Source organism: Astatotilapia calliptera, chromosome 14 (genome assembly GCF_964374335.1).
Source record: "Astatotilapia calliptera chromosome 14, fAstCal68.1, whole genome shotgun sequence".
Taxonomy (NCBI): Eukaryota; Metazoa; Chordata; class Actinopteri; order Cichliformes; family Cichlidae; genus Astatotilapia; species Astatotilapia calliptera.
The window spans coordinates 37,491,421-37,518,007 of record NC_137435.1 but is presented as its reverse complement, the minus strand read 5'-3'; the positions used below and the strand labels follow the sequence as shown (position 1 = coordinate 37,518,007).

General features: G+C 39.3%; 1 protein-coding gene across 2 annotated transcripts in view; it reads right to left on the bottom strand.

Annotated features, from left to right (window-relative positions):
* The window catches only part of sez6b (seizure related 6 homolog b), a 237,816-nt gene extending 211,486 nt beyond the window's left edge, over positions 1-26,330 (bottom strand). For both annotated transcript variants that reach the window (XM_080289250.1, XM_080289251.1), the window contains exon 1: positions 25,931-26,330. In XM_080289250.1, the coding sequence (XP_080145376.1) occupies positions 25,931-26,006 (76 nt within the window). In that variant the 5' untranslated portion in view covers positions 26,007-26,330. The remainder of the gene's footprint in view (positions 1-25,930) is intronic.
* Positions 26,331-26,587: the final 257 nt, after the last annotated feature.

Sequence of the window (26,587 nt, the reverse complement as noted above, 5' to 3'; positions counted from 1 at the left end):
CTTTGAGGTAACTGTTGTTTTGATTTGGCACTGCATAAATAATCCTGAACTGAATTACAAACACGCTATTTCCAGTCACACTGCATTATGCATCTTAACTGAAAATAAAAATTGACCCTCCCACTGCAACATGCCAGACACTGGTGATTGTCAGTGTGTCTCACTATAAAGCTTTGCTGCAAGGTCAACATAGAATTCTAGCATGCACAGCACAGCCTCTGATAATACTTTTTTCTGTAAGGGGTCATCAGATGAAGAATTCCCCATCGTGGTGTGTGTGTGCATATGTCTCTGTGTATGTTTGTGTATCCCAGCATGGTTTTCTTTACTCCAGTTGACCAACAGCAAAGAGTATGAGCAATGAGGCTGTGTTGTTAGAAGCTTAAATTGGTAGTGTGGGGTCAGAGGGCAAGCTGCGGTTAATGCTGTTCTAAATTGCCTTTCCCAGGAGGTTTGGCCCATCGAGATACTTGAGAAAGGTGGGAAGGTCATGCTGTGAGGAACAGCATGAAGGAAGTACATAGGAATCTCAAAGAAGCACATTCAAGGCGAGTTAACATCTCGACTGTGATGACCATACTTCCAACCTCTATGACAATCAAATGAATTCTGCAGAGTTTGCTAGTATATGCTTTCATTAGAAAGCAATCAGACACAAAGACAGCTCCGACAGCAAAGTACCTACAATTTACAATAAGCCAAGGTCTCTAGAGCAGACTGACTTTAGTGATTAGAGTCTCCGATGTCACTGTAGCAAAACTGAAAATTGCCTGTGAAAATTCACACAGCAAGATAAGGTATTTTGGGATTTAACAACTGAGCTCTACGAAACTGACTCCCAGTAAATTAGAGATCATGTATATTTTCCTAAAAAAAAAAACTAAACATTTTTCTTAAACTGAGTTCAAGCAAGGTAATGAAGCTGTGCGAATCGGGACCAATCAGTTTATTTTCACGTTTGAATCTTGATAGTATAAAAGAGTGCCGGCAGTTTGAAAGGCTGAGCAGTTCCCTTTCGCTCAGCCACAAACACCTTTTTCCACCAACTGCAAGTTAATCTCAGGTTTTATGGTCTCTTTTCAACACTTATTATCAAGACCATTTGAATCAAGTTGTGAACAAATCTCATTAAATCTAATTTTTAAAAAAAACCAAATAAACAGCATTGCTCAAAGTCAATTATTGCATCAAATAGACGTGTCCTAAACTAAGTGGAAACACTCCTCTACTTACCTGCCTATCCCAACTTACCTATTTCATAAACCCTATTTTTCACGAAGGTTAGCAGTGTACTGCAAGTTCACTACTCACCTGATTGCTCTGGAGGTGCCTTTGAGCCAAATGCTCTAAACAATTCAATTCAGTTTTATTTATATAGCACCAAATCACAACAACAGTCTCCAGGCAACACACAACACATAAAGAAAAGAAAGAGAGAGAAAAACAACACACACAGATGCACCACACTGAAGTCCTTACAGATGGAAACTCCACATAAATTAAAAGTTACCACACTAGAAATCCATGAAATTACTACTAATAATTCACACCTTCCACAAGCATCCCTCAGCCACAACCAGTTGTAGCAGATGGCAGCCTCTCCCTGAGCCTGGTGCTGGAAGTTTCTTCCTGTTAAAAAGGAGTTTTTCCTTCCTGGTCTCACCAAGTGCTTGCTCAAAGTGGATAATTTGATTTTAAGGTTTCCCTGTATTATTGTATGCAAATACAAATCACCTTGAGGCAACTGTTGTTCTGATTTGGCAGTATATGAATAAAATTGAAATGAGCTGAAGTGAACAGAACAGAATTAAAATGGAATTGAATTGAACTAAACTAAACTGATTACTTCAGATTAAGTAACTTCAAATTCAAATGCTTTTTTGTCCTAACAACAAAACACAGAGACCAGGTCACATGGCCTGGTGTTTGGTGACCTAGTGTTTAGTCAGCACAATCAGTAGTGCAAATAAGTACATGGGTGAAAAAAATGGTGCATGCAACATTGTTTAATTGAAAAGCTCAAACCATAGCACAACTGAAATCCAAGATGTCTCAGGGAGGAGAGCCACACAGCAACTGAGTTATAAGGGCTTAAAAGCACTGACACACTGGCCTCAGGGGCTCATTCACCATACCCAGAGTATCTTACTGTTATCTGAATTCACTTTCACTAACATTGGCAATTAGTATAAATGGTCACACAAAGCTTGTTATTAACTCGTTTCCACTCACGTGAAAGGGAAAGGGATGGCATTGGCAGCAAGAGGGATCTTCCAGGAATGGTGAAGCTATCTTCTGGAGAATTAATTGGTCAATAGGTGGTGATTTCATACCATCTGATCGCTAATTATCTTATCTTAAACTGCATGGCAGGTTAGGTTTACAGCACAAGTTACCATGGCGATTTGTCCCCTGTAAGAAGTGAACCACCTTCAAATGACAGAAAAGCCAGGGTTAACCCAGAAGCTATCTTCTGTGTAGTACAGGCCTCAGATGTTGGCAGTGTCACTGATAGGAAACAAGCAGCACCAGCTCACCGATGGCTGCAAATGAGACTTGCCACATAAACAGGCAAGAAGGAAGGCATTATGGAGACACAGGCTTATTCCTTATATTTAAACAGCTGGGTTTATAACTGGTTTTAAAAAAAAGCAATTAATCTGAAATGGTCCTAGGGGAAAGAATCAAGAGGAGAGTTCAAAATATTTGAATCTTATTTGAAGGTCACTCTTTAGTAGAATTTTATTAGTTTAGAAAGTCTTGACGTTGGTGAGAATCCCCAGAAACTTCTTAGTGCAATATAAATCAATGTGTAGGGATGGAACTCACAAATCACGGCGGTTCTCATGATATCATATGTCACTATATAAATGCATTGGTGTATCATGGATTGTCTATGTTCAAATGCAAATTTTCATTATTGCCTAAATATATTGCTTAGACGATATGTCTTGATTTGCATCTAAAACCAGGTCACCAGCAGAAAGCATGTCAAAACTATTCCTGCTGTGCATCCCACTCTGCGTTTGCTCGGTTCTTTTCAAAATGAGGCAGAGCTGAATGTAACCTTGCACACAGTGTGTTGCGTCTGTGGACTTGCATAGTTCTCCCTTCAGTGCTCTCCACATTCACTTTGAATCTAACAGAACCAGGTCTACAGTGTTAAATATTTCATCATACCTTTCCATGTAACTGTTTTGTAGCGAGAGCAGCTAAGAAAACTAAAGAAAAAGAAGCAGGAGTAACTGCAAGGAGAAATCTAACTGACGTACATTTAAATCTTTCTGAGACTGCGGAAGTGTGTTTATTTCTTAGCTTACACACACTACTATGTATTCCACAACGCAAGGCAAGGCAAACATGCTATTAAATACATCAAGCAATTTACTGAGAAAGACTCTGGGAGCAAGAGACTCATATTTATCTTTTCTTTGAATCTGAAGAAAAGAAGCAGCACTGGCCTTTTACTACATTCAGGATCGAAGACTTCTATAGTGGATAAGCTGAAAAGAACCTCACAAAAATATACAAGCAGATGATCTTGTAGAGGTGGAAATGAATAGCAGACAGTTGCACTGATCCTTGGTGTAATTTACGAATGCAAGGGTTGAGAAGAATGACACTGAAAGCTCCTTCTGTCTGCACTGTGGAGCAGGAGCCATTACTGGCTATAGTGCTGTCAGCCGTTTGGCATCAGCTCCTTTGAGAATGAGGCTTTCAATCAATGTATGAAAAGCCAGTATCTCTGTGGAAAGAATGAGATAGAATAACTCATGATGGGGGCAGTGGCAGCAGTTGAGTGAGTAGGTGTTCAAAAGCAATGCAGCTGTCTAGAAGAAATTGTCTTGTTATCCATGCCATCAGCCACTGCATTGTTTCTGGTAATGGTGGTTTTTTGGCTGCTGTCAGGCGTATTCACAAGCACAGCACATCTGACAGAAATTAGCATGTGTGGACTGTATTGTTAGGCTGGACTATATACGAGTATATGAGAGACAGTTATTTTCTAGAATTCCATCATTATATAAATGTTTAAAACCTGTTTAGTCAACATTAACTATACCAGGGATTTCACACATTTACATACAGTAACATTGGTTTTGATGCTTTAACAAAGCAGCATATTTATGAATGTTTCTATTGTTTCCCCTAATTTCCATTATTTTACACAAAAAATAAGATGTTGGTGATCCCCGAAAGTATAAAGTAACAGCAATAAATGAATGATTTTGATCTGGTACTAAGGTAAGCCAGGTAAGCCATCTTAAAGTGTTGCAATATACCGAGTTGTATATAATGACATAATCTGAACTATAGTGAGCAACATGTAAACCTAACATGAATGTAGTTTTGTTGGCAACACATAACAACTCAAGATGCAGACATTTATGGGGGGGAAAATTGGTCCTGGTTTGTTAACTGCCAATGGAACCCATATTAGCATGGTCCCCTCACAACATGAATGTTTGAATCTGGTGGTTGGATCAGGCCTTTCCAAGTGGATGGTGCATATTTTCCCTGTTTTTCCTATGAGTACTTTGACTTCCTCCCACTGTCCAGAGAAATCCATGTTAATCAAATTAGTGATTCTAAGTTGACCACACATGTAATGTAATGTGTGTATGTGTTAGTCCCCATAGGGAAATAGTTCCTCTGCATTTAACCCATTCACCCAGTGAAGCAGTGGGCAGCCACCAATGCAGCGCCCGGGGAGCAGTGTGTAGGGACGGTACCTTGCTCATGGGTACCTCAGGGTAGCTGTTCAGTGGAGTCGAACCCCCGACCTTCCGATCAAGGGGCCACCATGTGAGGTAAGTGTATAGCTTGAACGATTAATAAGAGTAGAAAAGTACCATATGAATGCAATTCACTGTGGAAAGCTTTCATACTCATTGACAGCAGTTACGCTGTTTATCTGTTGAGTCCTATTCGATTTACCATCCATGTATCTGGGACCTAGTTTCATGAATTGTATGTTTGTATGCAATTGTATAAACAAATTGGTGTAATTTAAAGATAGCTTGGAAAACCTGAAATTGATTATTATTACAATAACAACTGTGGTCTTCTGATCTTTGTCAATCACCACTTTGTCCAGTTGGCATGCTAGCAGCTGCTTGTATGTCTAAAACTTGAAGTTGCACAGGACCTTAGGCATTTTGTTCTCAACCATCTTTGGTAGCGTCTCGTATCAGGACTTCTAATCCATATGTGGCACTATCACTTCATCCCTCTTTATGTACACGCTCCCAACTTGCATCTTACATCCTGCTGCTAAATGCTGAACAGCCTTTGGGGCAACTTTGCACAGTCTTCTTTGGTCCTGTCAGTTGTGATATTGTTATTGTCCTGCTATTCTGACCCCTTCAGTCTGGATTGCCTTCCCTCTCTTTGCAACCATTCTGCCACACTTTTCCAGTCCAAATGACATCCTTATGTCCTTATTGTAAATGCTTGTGAGTTAATATCTCACTCACTCCTGGAGTGAGGTCATCTATATGCAGGCGGCTGATGGTCACTCCATTGCTGAATCTATATCCATAGCCACTCTTAATGATGAACTGACTTTGGGCATCCTAGCCTAAGCAGAACAACAGTGGGGATATCGCCTTGGCATGTTCTGCACTTGATGGTGACTTTGTGATTACCTTTGTGTTGGCCTCCAGTGTTGTTTTCCATAGTTCAATTGAGTTGATTTAGTGACTGACACACTATTAGGCTTGTACAGTGCCAAGCACTCTAGCATGCATGTGATGGGGTATTAGGTTGTATGCTTTCTTATTGTCAATTATGGGAGTTCTTAAATTGCTCTGCCTGGTCTTAGAGTCCTGGTATACTGCTATACTAACAAGGAGCTGGTGCTTTAGTCCTCTGGTGTTATTTGCAATGCATATAACACCATATAACACTCATGCATCAATACATGAGCTGTGCTCATGTATTGACTCGTGCCTACTGCTGTTTGGTTTCCAGCTTGTAGAGAGGCAATTAATCGGTGCGTACTTCAATGGTGTTGTACCCTTTTGGATATGCTTCATGATCAGAATTGTTCTACCCTATATTAGCCGGTGTGGATGAGACTCATTTGTGCTGCAAGGTGATCAAGTCCTGTTAGGGACTTCTGCTAGTAGGTGTGGAGACTGGCAGTTACTTTGCTAATCTGATATTTGTAACTTTACTTACAATTGAAAACAACAAAATCAAGAATGAGAAGGCTCCTGTTTTTGTAGCCAGTGGTACAGAACTTTTACAAGAGCTGAGACAAGAGACTGATGTTTCATATACCTAAGCTTTGGATTTTCTGATGCAATCAGTACCTGTATTTTACTGCAGATATTATGGGGTTTTAGTGACCACATTTTATACTTAAATATAAAATAGGGATTCTGGGTTTTAGCAGGTGCGGCGCTGTATTTTAATTATTTTGCAGCTTAATTATTTTCCTAAACAATAATCCAATGAACGTGCACATCATTAGGATATTTTTCTCTGACACATCCATTTTAGCTTCCGTGATCTGTCCTCATGTCTGATGTGTAATTCACTCACTCAACAGACATGAGGAAAAGTTTGTCAGGCTGTTATTTGCAATGTGGGAGTTTTGAATAGATTCCTTTATGGAAACAGGTGCCAACTTCTGTAGGTGAGCAGAACTGTTCTCCTCACTTCCACTAGCCATTCAGAGCACAAAGTACCCATCTCCAGCCAGCAGCACTTCCTCTGTATTTCTGAATAAGAACAGATCTTATTCAATAATACTGTATGACTAAAACTGAAAAGTTCTAGATTGGACTATTCAGACATGCAACACTACACAGAAGTTGCAGTGTTGCTGCAAGGAAACTTCAGACAGTCAGTGAAAAAGATTAAACTAACAGGCGCGTCTTTAAAGACAGAGAATGCTCTCAGTATTACTGTTAGGTAGGAAAACAACTCTACGCAAAGGTTTGCATGCCTCAGGCACTCAAGCATTCATTTTATTTTTGCAGATGTACAATGCAGAGCATTTTTCAGTGACTTTTTTTTCTTAGCTCTTACTGCTCTTCTGTTGTTCATCTGACAACTCACAAGGTAAATAATGATGCAGCTGATTTCTTCTGACAGGGTTCTGTGTCTCAGCCCTGTATTTGCTTGTTTTATGTTTATTACTGCAAGACTGAGAGCCTGGGGTGCTCTGTCAGTGGCATTTTACTTGGTGAGTTCATTTTATACACACTCATTTCAAAACCTCATCTCTACCTTTCATTTCCATGTAAGTGATTAATACACATTCTCCTCAAACTCTCCTTTGCCATACAACTGAATGAACTTTGTGCAAAGCTGTACTTTAAAATGAAAAACCCATCATTATGTGTGTTTATAATATCTTTTATATACTCTGCATTCTAACAACACAAACCATCTTTGCTGACTCATTCAACAGCACAGTGTATAATCATTATAATGTCCGTGAAGAGGAACAAAATACCTAAAGTGGCAAAATGAGAGCATAAAGCATGTTGCACATCAGTAGAGATTTGTCTCTTTCTCCTCATTCATAAGACATTGTTTTCCCACAGCAGCTTGGAGAGCCTTCTTTCTCAGCTTAAAGTAAATTGCTTGGCTCAACCCATCTGGAGAGCAGAATGGACAAACTTTGGACAAACTGCCCGAAATGCGTTGACAGAGACATTTCAGGGTTTTTGAGTCATTCGGCGCTCCAGATGGGTTGATTGCATTAAACATTTTAATTGTGTTAATCGCAATGACAGCAGCCCTAATTTTTTGTATTTATTTATTTATATATGTTTGTTTGATTTATTTGTTTGTTTTTTCCAGTCCAGTAGGTATACCTATATCTATACCTATATAAGTACAGGGTGGGCCATTTATATGGATACACCATAATAAAATGGGAATGGTTGGTGATATTAAAGTCCTGTTTGTGGCACATTAGTATATGTGAGGGGGCAAACTCCTCAAGATGGGTGGTGACCATGGTGGCCATTTAGAAGTCGGCCATCTTGGATACAACTTTTGTTTTTCCAATAGGAAGAGGGCCATGTGACACATCAAACTTATTGGTAATGTCACAAGAAAAATAATGGTGTGCTTGGTTTCAACGTAACTTTATTCTTTCATGAATTATTTACAAGTTTCTGACCACTTATATAATGTGTTCAATGTGCTGCCCATTGTGTTGGATTGTCAATGCAACCTTCTTCTCCTACTCTTCACACACTGATAGCAACACCACAGGAGAAATGCCAGCACAGGCATCCAGTATCTGTAGTTTCAGGTGCTGCACATCTCCTATCTTCACACCACAGACAATTGCCTTCAGATGAACCCAAAGATAAAAGTCTAAAGGGGTCAGATTGGGAGACCTTGGGGGCCATTCAACTCGCCCACGACGACCAATCCACTTTCCAGGAAACTGTTCATCTAGGAATGCTCGGACCTGGCACCCATAATGTGGTGGTGCACCATCTTGCTGGAAAAACTCAGGGAACGTGCCAGCTTCAGTGCATAAAGAGGGAAACACATCATCATCTAGCAATTTCAAATATCCAGTGGCCTTGAGGTTTCCATTGATGAAGAATGGACCCACTATCATTGTGCCCCATATACCACACCAAACCATCACTTTTGTTGTTCCAACAGTCTTGGAGGGATCCATCCAATGTTAGTGTCAGACCAATTGCAGTGGTTTTGTTTGTTAACTTCACCATTCACATAAAAGTTTGCCTCATCACTGAACAAAATCTTCTGCGTGAACTGAGGGCCCTGTTCCAATTTTTGATTTGCCCATTCTGCAAATTCTGTGCGCCGATCTGGGTCATCCTCGTTGAGATGCTGCAGTAGCTGGAGTTTGTAAGGGTGCCATTTGTGAGTAGCTAATATCTGCCGAAGGGATGTTCGACTAATGCCACTCTCCACTCTCTCTGCGGCGAGTGCTACGCTGTGGGCTCTTGCTGAATGAAGCTAAGACAGCCACTGATGTTTCTTCATTAGTGACAGTTTTCTTGCGTCCACATTTTGGCAAATCCAACACTGAACCAGTTTCACAAAACTTAGGAAGCAGTTTGCTGACTGTAGCATGGGAGATGGGTGGTCTCGTAGGGTGTCTTGCATTGAAATCTGCTGCAATGACACGGTTACTGCGTTCACCAGATATCAACACAATTTCGATCTGCTCCTCACGTGTTAACCTCTTTGGCTGTGAACAAAGAGAAACTTGTAAATAACTCATGAAAGAATAAAGTTACGTTGAAACCAAGCACACCATTGTTGTTCTTGTGACATTACCAATAAGTTTGATGTGTCACATGGCCCTCTTCCTATTGAAAAAACAAAAGTTGTATCCAAGATGGCCGACTTCTAAATGGCCACCATGGTCACCACCCATCTTGAGGAGTTTGCCCCCTCACATATACTAACGTGCCACAAACAGGACTTTAATATCACCAACCATTCCCATTTTATTGTATCCATATAAATGGCCCACCCTGTATATCTTTACAGTGCACCACTGCAAGACTGCACCAGCTGACAAGTTCCTACAACCCTCTATTACTAAACAGCATTTTCTCAAAATCTACTTCAACTGTACCAAGTAGAATATAGGCATGTTTTCATCACTATTTTAATAGTTTATTGTTTTCACTGTATACTGTAAATTTGATAGTCCAAGTAAAACAAACAGTTACCTTTTTACACAGCTAGTGGAGTCACAGAAACAAAAGCAAAAAGAAAAGGTTTAAAAATGTAAAAAATAAAATCCCCATGCACTCTATTACATTTCAGTTAATATCAACAAACTGGACCTAGACACTTCTATTACACAGCGATTCTGTTGTAATAGATACAGAATTGTTTCGCTGAAATATGCAAGGCCTTCCTTGAAATTGATGATTCCTTTCCAGATGTGCAAGCTGGCAATTCCACAGGCACTGATGCATCTTCATACAATCAGAGATGCAGGCTTTTGAAGAGTTGATAACACCCAGATGGCCCCTCTCATCTTTAGGCCAGAGGATGCAGCATCCAGTTTTTCCAAAATGAATTTCAAATTCAATTTGTCTGACCACAGAACAATTTTACACTAAGTTCATTTTAAATGAGCTTTCGACCACAGAAGATGGCAACAATTTCTAGCTCATGTTCACCTAGTACTTCTTTGCATGATAGAGCTTTAATTTATGGATGGTTGCATGGAAAGACATTAATTTCTGTAAGTGTTCCTGATCTGTCATCTTTATGACAGAATCATGGCTGTTTTTAATGCTATGTCAACTGCGGGCCAAAAATAATGGGCAACTTTTTGTGATTTTTGGCCTTGTCCTTTGCAAGCAGACATTTCAAAGTTTTCACAAATTTATATTGAGTAATAATATTCTGAAATTTTTCCAGACTGCAGTTTTTGCAGATTGGTAAATTTCTGCCCGTCTTTACTTCTGAAAATCTCTATTTTCTTTTTTACCCAATAATGCTACTGACCTGGATCTCATCCATGCATGCTTCAAGTGGGGGGCAGGGCTGTGGCTACCCACACCTACTATCAGATAGTTACATGGATAAACCTTTTGAATACAAGCGTTTGCACCTTACGGCGTTTTTGGTCACTGAAAACGAAGATTTTTGAAAACTCCGTTTTTGCATTTACGTGTGGACTAGAAAAACGGAGAAAACGCAGCGTCAAAGGTGTGCGCATTTTTTGACGTCACACTGTGCGCCACGTTATTGTTTCGGTGAAATGAATTTCTACAATACTGTTACTGTTAATTCTACTCTCTGCAGTGTTTAAATGCTTACATATACACACAGTTACTGTCCCTCCACACATACGACTCGGTTCTGCTTCTATGCCCCAGCTTTGTTTACTTTTTCCCACCGAGGCTTCTAGACTTCTGATTGGCCAGCATTTCTGCACAGTTAGGAATCTAGCGCCACCTGCTGCTTTGGCATGTTCATAGCAGCGTTTTCCTTCATTTCTGCCTTTACGTGTGGACGGGATTATTTTTTAAAATGGAAAATCTCAGTTTTCAAAAATACCCGTGTACGTGTGGACGTAGCCTCAGTCTCTGACTGGAAGCGCTAATTCGTCATTCGGCTTTTGTCAGACTAAAGTAACTGTTACAACTGTTTGAAAAGCTAAGCTATACAACAAGGAGAGATTGAGAATTTCCTTTTAGTTCTCAGTTTATTTGATATTGACAAAAGTTAGTCAGTTTTGTCTGTTCTTCTGTAAAACAAACTAAGATTTATTTTTAGAATTAATATTTTGTTTCTAAGTGGAATTGACAGTTTAGTCTGTTTCGTTTGTTCTATTTTGAAACTTAAACGCTTTAGCGGCTGCCTTTTGTGCAGTTTGCAATATTTGCCTTTATTTACCTGAAAAAGTCTCATGTTCCTTAAGTACATCTACCCTGTTGAACTTATTATGGGAAATAAATATTTAAATAAAAACAAGCTGCTGATTATTTCACATTTTACTTGTGAGCAACGGCACATTTAAATCTTACAAATATAGTTATTTGGCTTATATCGTGATAGATATCGTTATCGCCTGAAATGAAAAAAACATATAGTGATATGAAAAAATCTCATATCACCCAGCTCTACTAGGAATTAAGGAAGAAAGTTTCCAGCTGCTATAAAAATAGTGCCAGATGCAGTCCTTTTTGAAACTGTTAGAATATGCAAATGGTGATCGAGACGTTCAGTAAACAAAAATTCAGAGTAAAACTTAAAGTAATATTTAATAATAACAAATTATATAAGTGAACACTCTCTGAGGGCTGCAGTGAACACACAAATTAACTTGGTGTCAATACCAGAAAGAACAAAAGGGGAGAACAGGTCAGTGTCACATAATGGGAAACAATCACTTTGTCAGGATGAGGTCGTGGACGAAAGAAGGAGGACCCAAACGCTGGACTCACAGGTAGGTGAAGATTGGTGTTTTATTGTCAACGGAGTGAACAAACAGAACAGAAGTAGGAAACGGCTGGCCGGCTGGACGACTGACTGAATGGATGAATGAAAGACTGACTGACAACTGACCGGCTGACCTGACGGAACTGAACAGAGGACAACCTAACAGCGGCGAGAACAACATCACAATAACATCAATGACACGACATTGGACTGGTTGAACTGAGGGACATAAATACACAGGCTGAGTGATGAGAGATTAGAACCTGGTGAGTACACAGCTGAACATAATGACCTAATGATAAACGGGAAGAGGACGGAACATAATGCACATGGACCAAGGCTAACACAATAAAACAGGAGGTGAAGCAGACAGAATATAAACAGTGAACATGAACTAAGAATACTGGGTCAAAGACCCAGAAACCCTGACACACTTAAATAATAAATAGTGAAAATCCTTTTGCTATTAACTCACTGGTCACTGGTAGAGGTATAAAGAAATGATCAAAAACAAGGCAAACTCCAAGTTTTACATTGGCATCCATAATTAACCAAAATACACACTGATTATCTTCATGAAAATCACAATGAGCCAGATAATGATATGAAGCACTACAACAAATTCTTATTTAACCTCCTAGGACCTGGCGTCCACATATGTGGGCATCACATTTTGGGATGTCTAGACGAAAATACTTAATTTTTCTCTACATGGGTCTGGTATCCACTTACGAACATGAAAGATTCCCATATGGAAAGGTTCCCATATGGAAAAGAAATAGTAAAAACGTATATGTGATTACTCATGAAAGTGGCCACTTTCATGAGTAAATCATATAAGGCTTACATGATTTACTCATGAAAGTGGCCACTTTCTCATTACTTTCATACATTGTTTTAGTAAGTATCCAAAACATACAAGTTTCATTATATAATTTTTCAAGGGATCTTATATCTGTTTTCACTCTTATATGCTTTTCATACAAATTTCACACAAGACGGATACAAACTTTATAAGATTTATATATATCTTTTCCATATGGGTTAACTGTGAATTATAAAGTAAAGACTAGAATATGTTTTGTTGTTATGACTGATGCATCAAGCAACAGAGAAATTGTACAGTGGCAGAAACCAAAGTAATATTATTTATTTGTAACTTTACTGTATAAAGAGCTAACATCTCCAAAATGTCAGGATTAGTTAGTCATTACAACAAGTGTTTGTGAACTAAAAATCAAGAATGTGGGATCCTGTTTGTCCATGATTTGGAGAGCCCAGCACTGCTCCCGACGCAGGGAAAAGCAATTAAGCAGGGGAGACTTACCTCGGCACTTGTGCAGGTGAAACCAAAGGGAAGATTTGCTTCACCATATTTTCTAGTCTTTGGCTTAGAATGAAGTTGGTTTGGAAACATATTCAGCGATGCTTCATCTCCTGCTTTGCGTTTGTGTGGGAGCCCCGTGCTAGCAGTGCCCAAGCGTTGTTTTTATTTTTTGTTTTTTTCGCTTTTCATACCCCCCCAATGGCTCTGCGGGCCCCACACTTTTTCTGTCTTGTCTACTCACTTTTCCTCTGCTCAGTTATTCTCTTCCTCCTCCATAACCAAGACTCTGCCTTTCTGTGACATGATTTTAGCCAAGCTCGGTTTTTGCCCACCCCGCCAATCCAGGCAGCTCTGTTTACCTTTAGAATATAGATTTAAATTAGTGGACAAAAAAGGAGGATTACTATCACAGCCTTTACTGACAAGTGTTATTTCTCTCATTCTCTTCCAAGGACAACAGAAATGTGTGACACAAAAATAGCGACTTCCCTTGTCTGTCTACCTTTAAACAACAAACTATGACCCTCCTCCCTCTCCTCACCAAAACAGCTCACTGGATGTGAAGCAGCAATCTAAAAGAGAGCCAAGCTGTCAGAGTCCTAATCATTGTGGAGAGGCCTTTGGCTCTGTATGCACAGAAGAAGCCAGCCCCAATTAGACAGGTGTACACTGTCTGCCAGTGCATGAAGGAAGAGCGGACAGGGCCTGTCTTCTGTATAAACAATGGCCATGCGCCACTGCTGCTGGATCAATGCGCCTCCAGTACCCAGTGGACTGGACTTAGAGGCAGCAGCAATGGCTGAGATGGACAGATGAGATGTTGACAGAGAAGGAAATGAGCAATCACCCAGGAAATGAGAAGCAGTTACTGTCGATTACAAACTTGTCAAAGCTGCTCAGTTGATGTTTTCTGAGTAAGATTTTGATAAAAGACAAAGAGAAGGCTATATATTCGTCAACTATAAAAATAACAAAGAGAGATTGGACATCCTCTGTAGCTAAAGAGAGTACAATTTTTAACAAATTTGACAAAACTGTTCTTTAACAAATAAAGAGACATAAAGAAATCCCTGAGATCAGACAAAATATGCATCAGCATATAAGTCATTTGCAGAAGTGGGAAGCAACGAAGTATAAATACTATACCGTGCTTAAGTAGAATTTTCAGGTATGTGTACTTTACCTGAGTAGCTATTTTCTGACAACCTTTTCCTTTAAGTTTGTACATTTTTAAAACAAGTATATGTACTTTCTGATCCTTACATCTTCAAAACAGGCATATGATTGTATTTAGTATTTCACATCACTGCAGGCCTTGAAACATCAAACCGGTTTAAGTCGAAACAGTAACACATGAAAGGCGAATAATCACCAGGGCATCTCATAAAAAGAGATAAAAGAAGCAAAACCATGCGCCATAGTCAGGGGTTAAAATGGGCTGTTGTTTTTTCTTTTGTTTGGCCCAACACCAAAACAACTGCAGGTACTTGGTACTGGCATACTAGCTAACCCTACAAAAGTGGAAACATAAAGGCAAACATAAAGGGAGTAATGTTTTTTAACACTCTGGTCAATTCAAATGCAACATTTCTATCACCTTGACAGCCATCAGCAAACACAAACTATCTATGTGTAGTTTGTTGCACAGTGTGTCTGCTAGCTAAAAGTACAGCTTCTCTTGGACGAAAAGAATGAGAGCTAACTTCACTCAGAGATGGAGAAAGATAAGAAAGACAAGATATGAGAGGAAGAAGAGAGGTAATATTTAAATTTAAACATCCTAAACATCAAGTTTCACTGGGAAAGTTCACTCTGCCAAATAAGATCTGAACCACTGCAGTGCAGTACTCCCAACACCCACCAACTGCTCTAACCGAGAAACTAAATTTTATGATCCACTGAATCAAAGGCAGCAGTTAAACCTAAAAGCACAATAATAACATTCACCTGAGTCGGTTGCTAAAAACACATCATTAAAAACTCTTAAAAGGGCAGATTCAGTACTGTGTAAAGCTTTAAGACCAGACTGAAAACCCTCTAAAATACCATGTTCCTCTAAAAAGGACATTAAATGCTTGTAAACTACCTTTTTAAGAGTTTTTGAGATAAAAGGCAGTTTGGAAATATGCCTGTAATTTGCAATAATATCAGGATCAAGAGCAGGTTTCTTGAGCAGAGGCTGAATTACTGCACATTTACAACAGCTCCAACACCAGACGAAAAATGACTTTTTACAATGGAATGTACAAATGGTGCTATGGTGAGTAAAAAGCTCTTTGAAAAATCATGGAGGAAGAGCATCATATAGGGAACCTGAGGGCTTCAGGTGAGAAACCAACTCCTGCAGGCTGAGCAAAGAAACTGTCATAACTGGTAGCAGAGCAAAGGACATGGATAGAAGGGTCAAGAGCAGAATAGGAAATCTGCGCTTTCACACGTGATACTTTATCAATAAAAAAGTTTAGAAATTTTTCACAAATTTCCTGAAAGGACTCGACACCAACAGCGCATGAAGGACCATCTCAATAGTTTTTAATAAAGCATGAGGCTTACATCAATTTGCCTGAATAATAGCAGCAAAGTGTTTCCTCTTAGCGTCATATCTGGATTTAAGAATTACTGGAATTACTGCAGTTCTGATTAAAAACAACAGAGAACTGTCCAGCAGTGGAAGGGTTAAAACATGACAGCACCCAACAACTGCAGCAGGACAAGGGCAGCACACCTGAAGGTTGAAGTCCCCAGAAATAAGGACATGATTGTGTTTTGGCATAATTTCAGCCAACAGATCAGAAAAATTAGTTAAGAAGTCCTTATTGTATTTGGGGGGTCTGTAAACCACAACACAGAGCACTGTGTGAGAGCGACTCAGCTCAAACACACGCAGTTCAAAGCTACTAGGTGATGTTGATAAGGACAGTGGTTTACATTTATACTGCTTCTTTACAACAACCGCTAGGCCTCTGCCCCATATTTGAGCAGAGTTTAAAAAGCAGCAGGCATCTGCTACAAGTTCTGTGAATGCGCTGGACTCACTAGCACTTAACCATGTTTCAGCTATACAGAGGAAATTTAGTCCTTGGGTGATAAATAAAAGTTGTATTACTCAACAATCTAGTGTTCACAAATCCAAAAACAAATCCAATCAGCACATTTGTGGCTGACTGTGAGACCCCACACAGCAGCTGCAGGTTAACCCCACACTGACAAAGATGAGGAGTGAAGATCCTACACGGCTGGAACATCTGATCCAAGCCAACAACAGGCACCAGCCAGGTGTCAATGGGATCCACGGGCACAGATCCATGTTCATTCCAAGGAGCCGGGGAAGGGCACACCAAGTACGCCTTAAGCTTCACAAGCAGACCACTGCGCTTGCACCAACTTCTGAAGCGCTTTTGCCATGAGACTGAGGCCAGGGTGCGAGAAAGGTGAGCTGGAATCCCAGATAGGAGTGGAGACAACGCCTTATGTCCAGCATAGTTGCATTAGTAAGTTCACTGGCAAAGAGTGGAAGCGCCATCTTGACAAACTATTGAGCAAAAATTAATTGAATTGAACTGAAGACGTAGACAGGTCAGTTTGCTCTACTATGAATAATTTAAAATAAAGAATAGCGTGTCAACGGTGCAAAGTAGCTGTTGTGCCATTGGCCAGAGTAAGGTTACCTTGAGTGTAACAGAGATGAATTTGAAGTTAAGCTGATGATGCTTAGGTTCATTTATTGAATTCCACCTTCACACTAACATTATACTGTCTAGTATAATGTTGTAAAACCGGTTAATATTGGTTTTAACCGGTTTTACATGGTGCACCGTGAACATTTAAAAAATAATAATAATAATAATTTTTTTTTTTTTTTACTTTTTCACTTTTACTTGAGTAAAGAAGTTGAATATGTACTTCAACTTTTACTAGAGTATTTTTAATACTAATATCTGCACTTGTACTTAAATAAAGAATGTATATATTTTTGCCACCTCTGGTCATTTACTGCACAGCGTCAGACCTGTCAGGCTACAGGCCCTCCACCTTTGAGTGAAGCCATTCCTCCTAAGCTGGGCTTATACTCATCTCAAAAGCAATGTTTTAATATTTAGGCTCAGCTGTGACTGTGATTCTGCACAAGACTGTCTCTTCCTTCATGGTGTCCGATATTCATGGACTCCTGCCTGTGCATCCCCAGCTACTTACCTAAAGAACTCACCCATCTTGCTCTGTGGAACTCCAGATCATAGGCAAAACATCTCTAGCCTTCTAGCATGCAGCTTCTCCCATACAGCCAGCCTCTGACAGAAACTCTTCTCCCTGCCCAATCTAAACCACAGGTCTCTGGTAACCTCAGCTCCAGTCACCCCTGCAACTAACCTCCCTTAGAAACACACTCTTCGGATTTCAAGGAATGTTTCAGTCAAATATTCAGTTATTTGCCTCTGCCTGTACTCCTGCCTCTACTAATTCTCCCTCTCCCCTTTTACAGACTCCCTGAAAGCCACATAAAGGTATATATGCCACACCTTAATTCAGTTTTTTTTTCATCACTGTTGAAGCTTGTAAATAACCCACTTTCTTGTACAACTCGTTGTTTTGCCTGCTCCTTAGGTCTACCCACTTCCACAAGCCATCACAAAACCAAGGATGAGAAGAAGAAAAGGGCTTTGGGTAAAATTGAAATATGGCTACATGTTAATGCCACTCATGCAGGTTTAACTGCTTACCTGATTGGATTTAGACACAAAAACATCTGCTGAGTTTAGACAGGATAGTCGCAAAGAACAAAAGCATCCATGATGAGGGAAAAGTTTAGAAGAATGAAAAAATTGGTTCTCATGGTAAGGTATGATGAAAGCATTGCATGTAGTTTTTCTCTGTGTGTTTTTTGTTTGCTTGTTTTTTTTGAGTTGTGAACCTCTTAGTGGAAACCACAACCATTTGCTGATCACATTTATTTATTTATGACCATAGTGCACCATCTTTGAACGGCTTGGGCAGGATTATGCAACACGTCGAAATTCTTTTATCATCACGTTTTTAAACATGAACCAGCAGAGTGCAGTGATCCACAGTCACCAGACTTCAATTTGGGAAATGGGAAACTGGCATCAAAAAGGTGCTGCCTGCAAACCGACAATAACTGTTTGATGCTAACATGTCAACAAGGAGCAGAATTTCTGCTCTATGTTCATGCCCATTGTTGAGTGTATAAGCTCAGTGACAAGGTGTCACTAAGCAAGTAGAGCGTACAGTTTAAAATAAAGTAAATAATTTGTTCATCATTGGTGAAAACCTTTGGAAGGTCAAACACAGGGGAGAAGCCAAAAGTAGCTTTTACCTAAAATAAATGGTGCAAGATCCAAAATAGATTGCTTGAGGCATAGCAGCAAACCAAATATGACTGACACTGACTATTGATTTGCAAGAAATACCCCAAGGTGCTCTTGGATTGATGTTAAGTGACAGCTATCAATTAGGCCATGCTAAGGATTAATGTACCAGTTTGAAATTCAGACTGTTAGGGTGGACTTAATTGTGTCTGTGTGCAAAACTGGATTCAGAGAATTCTTTATTGTCAGATTTAAAGTCAAAAGAGACACTCTCAGCTCAATGTGTGACTCTTCATGAATGTTCTGTAAAGGCCACATGAAGCAGCATTCAGAGATGTCAGGATGTGGGATGTGATGGTGACATATAAAGCAGATGCAATTCAAAATGCATCATCTGCCATTTGCATCATATTTAATTTAACTCAGAGACTCTGTCATGGGAAATAGCAAACTGGAGAGGACCCAAAGATATTGTAAAGCAGATGAATGCAGCCTTAGGAAACCAGCTTTGATTGACAGAGATGAGGGTAAATACTTCACAAGAGCACTGTTCACTTCACAGGGACTGCTATCCAAAGAGAGAAGAGGAGATGGAGAAAAGGGAAAATGAGAGTGCTCCACCTCTCCACCCCCTCAGCTCCTCTCTGAAGGTGTCAGCAGTTGTATGTAAAGAACCAAAGCCGCTATTTCCTGTGAGAGGGAGCAGCAGTGAATTTTGATAAATCTCATTTCCAAGTGAGTGCTTTAAAGAGGAAAAGGCTGGGAGACAATTAGAAGGAGATTGTAGTCTCAACACCCTGAATAGCTCTTGATGAGTGCAACGGGTGAGTTTGGATAGGTTAATCAGTCGTAATTGTTACGCAGGTGTTGAACAAGTAACCCTTACGTCCTCCACCTTAAATTATATGATCATCACATTCACCAAAGTGTGTCTTTTAATTAAACAGTGTCCTTTCTCGCTGTCTTTTCTTTATTCAAAAGCGTGAAGCAGTGCTGATTGCATCAGATCAGTGACACCAAGAACAAATTGCTTTTCTGCTGTGGCAGGGATGATGAAGGGGGTGGGGAAAGGGTGTGTATGTGTGTGTGTGAGAGGGAGAGAGATACAGATAGAGAAGGAAGAAAGGGTCTCTTATCACTTCTGAAAATAGTTCCTATAAACATTTGAAGGAGTTATATGAATTAAATGAGGACAGGTTCTGAAAGGAAGAAACCGTTTTATTCAGCAAAAGATTTAGTCAGCCATGTATGAATGTAACGAATGACACTTGTGACCAAAGCTTGGTACTGTCACCTGATAATTCAAAAATAGAAACTTCTATCTTCTAAGAGTAGGAGCTAAAATGAGGTTTCACTGAGGCTTCAAAATCAAGGCAAAAGGGTGACATCACAGTGACTGTGGATGGCTCAGGAAGTATAGCTGGTCATCTACTGATTGGACTGTTGCTGGTTTCTCCAGTCTGCATCGTATCCTTGGGCACAATACTAACCCCAAGTCGCTCTCCGGTGAATTCATCAGAATACGAATGTGTCAATGTTAGATAGAAAGCAAGGAGTTTTGAGTGCTCTTGTCTGTCTTTTTTATAAAATCCCTGGAAAAGGTATTAAGAAAAGCTTAACAATGACACAGGGAAAAAATTTAACTTTTGCCAAACAGAGAAGCATAATTCATCACTCAATAGAACACATGTCTACTGCTGTAGAGGCCACGGCAGTGTGCTTTACACTACTCCATCCGACAGTTAGATATTCTATGTTTTTATGTATTAGTTGTGTAGGTACAATCCTCTTCCACACGTTGAAGACTTATGTAAGAACCCAAAATATACTAATTCATCTCTGAGAGAAAATATAACATAACTTTTGGGGTGTGGTAACACCCCAAAAGGGTGCTGTTTAAAAATTGGATCACTTCTATTTGCCAAGGGCACTATGCAGCCCCTTCCTTTAGACCCTGAAAGCTGTGATGTCTATGTGTTTGGTGCACTGTGTTGTTGTTGGCCTATAATAAAGCCCCTTTAGCCCAGTCAGCCTTGCAGCAGCCATTAGTGTCAGGCAGCTCTCCCAGCAGAGTGCTGACAATGATGACAGGCAGTGGCAATGCAAGCAGGCCCTGGGGGTGGGACTGAGGGCATCACTTGCTCTGGGTCAGCCAGGGCCAACATATTTATCTGGGTAGTAATCTGAAGGAAAAAGGACAGACTGTCTGACCCCAAAACCTCTGAGACATCATCAAAACAGGTTCTATTTCAGGTCTACAACTACTTGCAGTTATATTTCCATTATTGTGCTTAAACTGCACAGAATGCTACATGAAAAGAGACAGTATAACAGAATAACAGAGCAGCAATCAGCAGTGAGTGTAGTAGCAATGGCAAAACATTAAGTAGAACCAGGACTGATCGCTCAGGTCTAAGCTTCAGGATAAAACTGCCCAAAGCTGAAAATGCAACATTGTCAGAGATTTACTTTGTCATGGAGCTACTTCTTCTCTCTGACAGATAGTACATCCGCACTGTTGACATGTGCTGCAGTGTTAATTGTGTAGAGGTTGAGCTGTTTCACATTGTAATTTTCCCTTAGTATCCCATATGGAAAAGATATATATAAATCTTATAAAGTTTTTATCTGTCTTGTATGAAACTTGTATGAAAAGCATACAAGAGTGAAAACACATATAAGATCCCTTGAAAAATTATACAATGAAACTTGTATGTTTTGTATACTTACTAAAAATATATATGAAAGTAATGAGAAAGTGGCCACTTTCATGAGTAAATCATATATGTTTTGCTATTTCTTTTCCATATGGGATAGATCTGTTAACAAGTGCCCCAGTTCTGCAAAGTATTGTCTTCCTCCATGTTCTGTATCATTACCAAATGAAAAACCAAACCAACATCCTTTTAAATTTTAACAAAATATGTTGACTAATTGAGATGCTGTGGGTACAATGTGTAGCTGCACTTTATGTTTAAATTCAAGATCTCAAACCTATTTTGCAAGTCATGCCATAATTTTTTGCCAAAAAAAAAAACACAGGACTTAAGTCAACTTAGGTCATATTAAAAATAACTTGATGATCACTATGACAACCAAGCAAGCAATTACTGGTAAAGGCTATGAGACTCTTGTATATTATAACAAATAAATTGCTTCAGATTAAGTGGTTTACGCCAAATCTGTATTTCAAGGACAAAACAAGGAAAGTGAATGACATATATTGGTGCGTGCAGAATAAACTAAGGTTGAAAAGGATTGGTCATGGACTCTGATAGTAGTTTCTGGGTTGCACCTTTGTTGCCACTTGTTATAGTTCACATTTTGATTAACTATGTTTTTTTATTCTTTATTGGTTGTTCCTATTTGTACTGAATTACTTAAAATTGGAATAATTATCATTAGGCAAGATTAAAGTTATAGTTATCACTTTATAATGGGCATTGTTCATAAGTAGTAAACTGAGTTAAGCTTGACTTAATAATCATTTACTGTTAACTAACAATGACTAACAATCCCCTGGACAGTCATTGTAAAGTTGTGGTTCAAACAGTTCAAATTCACTTGTTCACACCCGAATCATAAAACGCTGTGTTCACAAAAGAGGATGCTTGGGACAGGGTCAGATGGTGGGAGATGATCAGCTGTGGTGAACCGTCCCGGCTGGACGAAAAGGAAGAAGAACAAGAACAAGAAAATATAAAACGTCGTGTATGCAGATGTCAACAGAATATAACTGTCAGCTTATTTTTGGCTCAGAGTTCGATTGCATTTTGGTTTAGTATATAAAAAAGGAACAATACAGAGCGAATAAAATTGGGATTTTGTTGAGTCATTCTGTACATCACAGTGAACATCGTGTCTGCCTTTATGGCTGTTGACACTGTTTTGTAGTTGTAAATGCAGAGTAATTTGAAACACTTGTGCTGTATTAACAATGGAAACACGAGCAACCCAAAGAAGTTAACAGCCTAAAAAATTGATTTCCAGACCATAGAGACATAAATAGAAACAGATAGCTGTCTATGTACCTAAAAAAGACACAAAAATGTATGTTATGCTTTGGTCGTACTGATGTTGAAGTATTTTGGATTTGTAATAACATGAATGTAACACACACCACTGGATTTTGTTTTGTAAATAGAACTTGGTGCTAACACAGTCCTGCAAAGAAAATGCCTGCCTTCCAGAAAAATGAAAGGTCAAGGTCAACTACAAGCATGATCCCTGAAGCCAACAGTGAACCAAAAAAGACAGACTTTATAACCTCTGCTATTCTGCTTTCCAAAAAGACACTAGGTTTATTTCATGCAAGGCTTATTTCATACCATTAAAGCTTGCTGAGAGCACACCGTTTTGTGCATCAGTGACAGTGAAGAGCTTTGAATAGTAAGAAGTGGCAGCCAAACAAAGCGTCTGCAGGGTCCTGGCACTTCCGATTATAGGCTAATCAGAAGCCAGGGTCAAGGATAGCAATTACTAACATAAAGTATCACCTCCCTTGGGTGACACTTGTCTATTAGATCAAGAGTAGCGTCTCATAAAACCGATTCATTAATTTAGTGGTGAAGAGGGAAGTAAAATGGACAGTACTATACAAGCATAAAACATGAAATGTTACATGTTTGAATATTACGTATATTACAAAAGCAGGCCAATCAATTGGTTAAAAAAATGTTAATACCGAAACACACAAGTGCCACATCTCCTTGAATCTTAAGCTTTACAACTTTTTTAAGACCACTAGCAGCTAGATTGTTACAAATTATGCATTAAACTAAGCATTCTTCAAACCTACTGGGATATCAAACAGCATCTCTACTTTTTTATCTTTTTTGTCACAAGCTACCTCAGGATGCAAGATTGAGCACTACACCAAAAAAGCACATTTAAGCTTGACCATTACCAAATACTGCATTCTATATATCAAAGGCTAAAAAACAGAATTTTGAAAAAGCTGTTTACAAATTAAAAGCCCCAAAATCCCTACTCATTGTTTCTAATTTAGACACAAAAGCAACCAAGGTCAGGTGAAGTATCTTTGCATGAGACACTTTGTGTTATACTAAATTTTTACACACTCAGAATAAAACTTTGTTTTTATCCAGGTTTTCACTGTTCACTTCCACAGCTTTTGATTACCTGAAAACATGACTGCCAGCAATGTAATTCAATAAAGAGATTTTTGCTTAGTCAATATCAGATATATGAGCATAATTATGAGCTAGATTATTTTTCAAGAACATTTAAACATAATAATGGTTCCTTTAGGGACTCTTTAGCCCCAGAACAAGTTCCTTCGATGACAAGTTCTGGGGACAAATTAGATGCATATGTCATTCAACCTATTCAATCCTGGTCTGGATCCTGGGTCAGACCAGTCAGTCATGCCAACAACAGGCCATACATTATTTATTCCATGAAACTCCATTGCTTGGGTAGACTCCAATAACTTTACACAAATAATTTACTGTGACTTTTGTTATGAGATTCGAACCTATTAAAACTTCAATCCTAGTGGCTCGGGTCAGAAAGTTTTTCAAATCCCAAACTAATTCTAACAGCTTCAAACTGTTTAGATAAAGTCTTCTCTAATGGACAAACTTAGGAGAAGGTGGACCTGAATTTTCTCTGCCTACTTCTTTTTGACCTCAGTCAAAAATGTCAGACAATCAAAACATTAAAATCACTGATGACTTAGATCAGTAATCTTGTTGCACATCCTCCACTCCAGTAGCATTCGCAATCATCAGCGACATCTTACAGCCCCAGAACAAAAACTCCTCAGGAATAACACCTCAGTAGGTCCCATGTTCATGACGTATTGTAGGGGAAAAAACAATAACACAAAATGAAAGAAAACAAAAAACTGTAACATAAGTCTCTTCTCCTTCATGTCAGCCCAAAAGTGTATACAGCACTACAGAAGTTATTAATCTTCTATCTTGAAGTAACTCTACAAAAAATACGAATTTTATGAGTTTTGACATTTGACATTGACAGAGAAAAATATGTATTTGAGCCTTTAATCTGTGTGAAGATATCCACCAACACTTTCTGAAACATATTTATATTTTCAGCAACTTAGTAGCTTACCTTTTTACCCTTAGAACTGTGAATTTTTAGTGTACACTAGCAGTGCAGTACAGTCAAAAACACACTTGGTCTATATTTCATTTTGCTGTGGAAACACAAACATACTAAGACTAATTATGTAGTGTAAAATTAGTACACGGCTCTGCTAATGGAAGTGTGTATGGTGACAGTAGCAGCAGTCTAACAGGGAACAGTTTAACTTTGTGACATCAAATTCCTAGATGAGACTCAAACCAAATGGCACACTGAGCAGTTCATTCTAGCTATGTCATGATGAATCCTCTACTCTACTTACTTATTTAGTAAGTGACACTTCTAACATATCACAATATAGATCTAAAAACAGGCATCTGACTCCGATCATCCGAAAAATGTGGATTCTGCCGGTGTCGGCTACACCTACACAGACATGTCTAATTAAAAGATGAGTGACAAAGCAGGGGCTTCTCCTCAGATAACTTCTTTACTTCATAGAGTTCTTGTCATCTGTCAAAGAGGCATGTATGATATAGATGATATGATAACAGTTTTAATGCTTAGACTAGGCAGTGTTGATAAGTCAATTCTTAGGTATCGGGCTAGGGATTCAGAAAATATTAGGCGAAATGTCGCCTAGCCTCTATCCGGGGAGATGTCTAACACCATCCATGCTTTGTTGCCCTCTGTGTTTTGTTGGGAAATATGAAAAATGTAGGAAAGCTGTAAAGCCATTCCTCTGTTATGATAAGAGCACTGCGAAAGATGCGATCTTTCTTTGTTGTTTATTAATGTATACATTTTATTTTTAATGTATTTGTTGTAATTAGTTAGTAATGTTGAGGATGGAAAATTGCATTTTTATCCGCCCGCTTGCCTCTGGACTTATAAATGAATCATATACTAAGTTGTAACGGTTATTAAAGTTTGCTTTCTGCTATGTAAAATGCGCCTTGATTGACAACTTTAATGGGCTTTTAAGATTTGTGCTGCTCATGTTTTTATCGGACAGCAATGTAAACAATCAAACCTGAAATTTAGCCACAACCTGTACGCACTCGTGTCTTCCTCACAATAACCAGTGCGTTTTATTCGTAAGCCGTGTGAGCACATGGAGGAGCTGGAAAACGGTGGAAACGGAAAGCGTCCATTACGAAAATAAGACAAAATCCACCACCCAAGCATCTAATTCTGGAAAGCGAAGTCGAAGGCTGAAAAACCATGTAAGCACTCGGGATAAACACGGGAACAGCTTTTTCGAAATAAATATAATTTGAACAGTTCTTACCTCTGGCGCCCGTGTCTTTGACCACCGCCACCAGAACAAGCAGGACAGGAAAATAATATCTCATCCCATTCATCATGTTTTCCCGTTTAGCGCTTCTTGAGCCTTGGAATCAGCACTTTCCCTCCGACGGACCGAAGCACCGAGAGCTCCGCCGAACAACGACTACACACACTGCGTGCTCCTTTGGGTGACTTCAGCCCGGTTTTGCTGTCTGAACGTACTCATTGAAGCAGACGACGGGCTGTTATTTTCGTTCCACCAACACGACTACAGACTACAGACTGTACTCTGTGCGATGACTGGAGGCTGTAGAGAGCTGCTGTTGCCGTTGCAGCGCTCTGTGTTCTACTTGCTAGGAGACTCCTCTTCAGGGCAGCACTGCCGCCGAGCATTCAGCACTGTGAACAGCTCCTAGCGTCATCCAGTGGAACACAGGAAAAACAGTTGGAGCTCAAAGTTTGGTCTAAAGACAGTGATTCTTTTAAAGGCTAAAAGTGAATTGTGAACGTTTGACGTCAGATCACTGATGATTATGCATGCAATTTCTACATTTTTCTATATTTTGATTTTAGTTTTGTGGCAATTAATGAATTTATATGCTATCTGATCCTTTGCATTAAGTCCTGCATTTGGAACCCTAGTGTAGTAAAAAGGTAA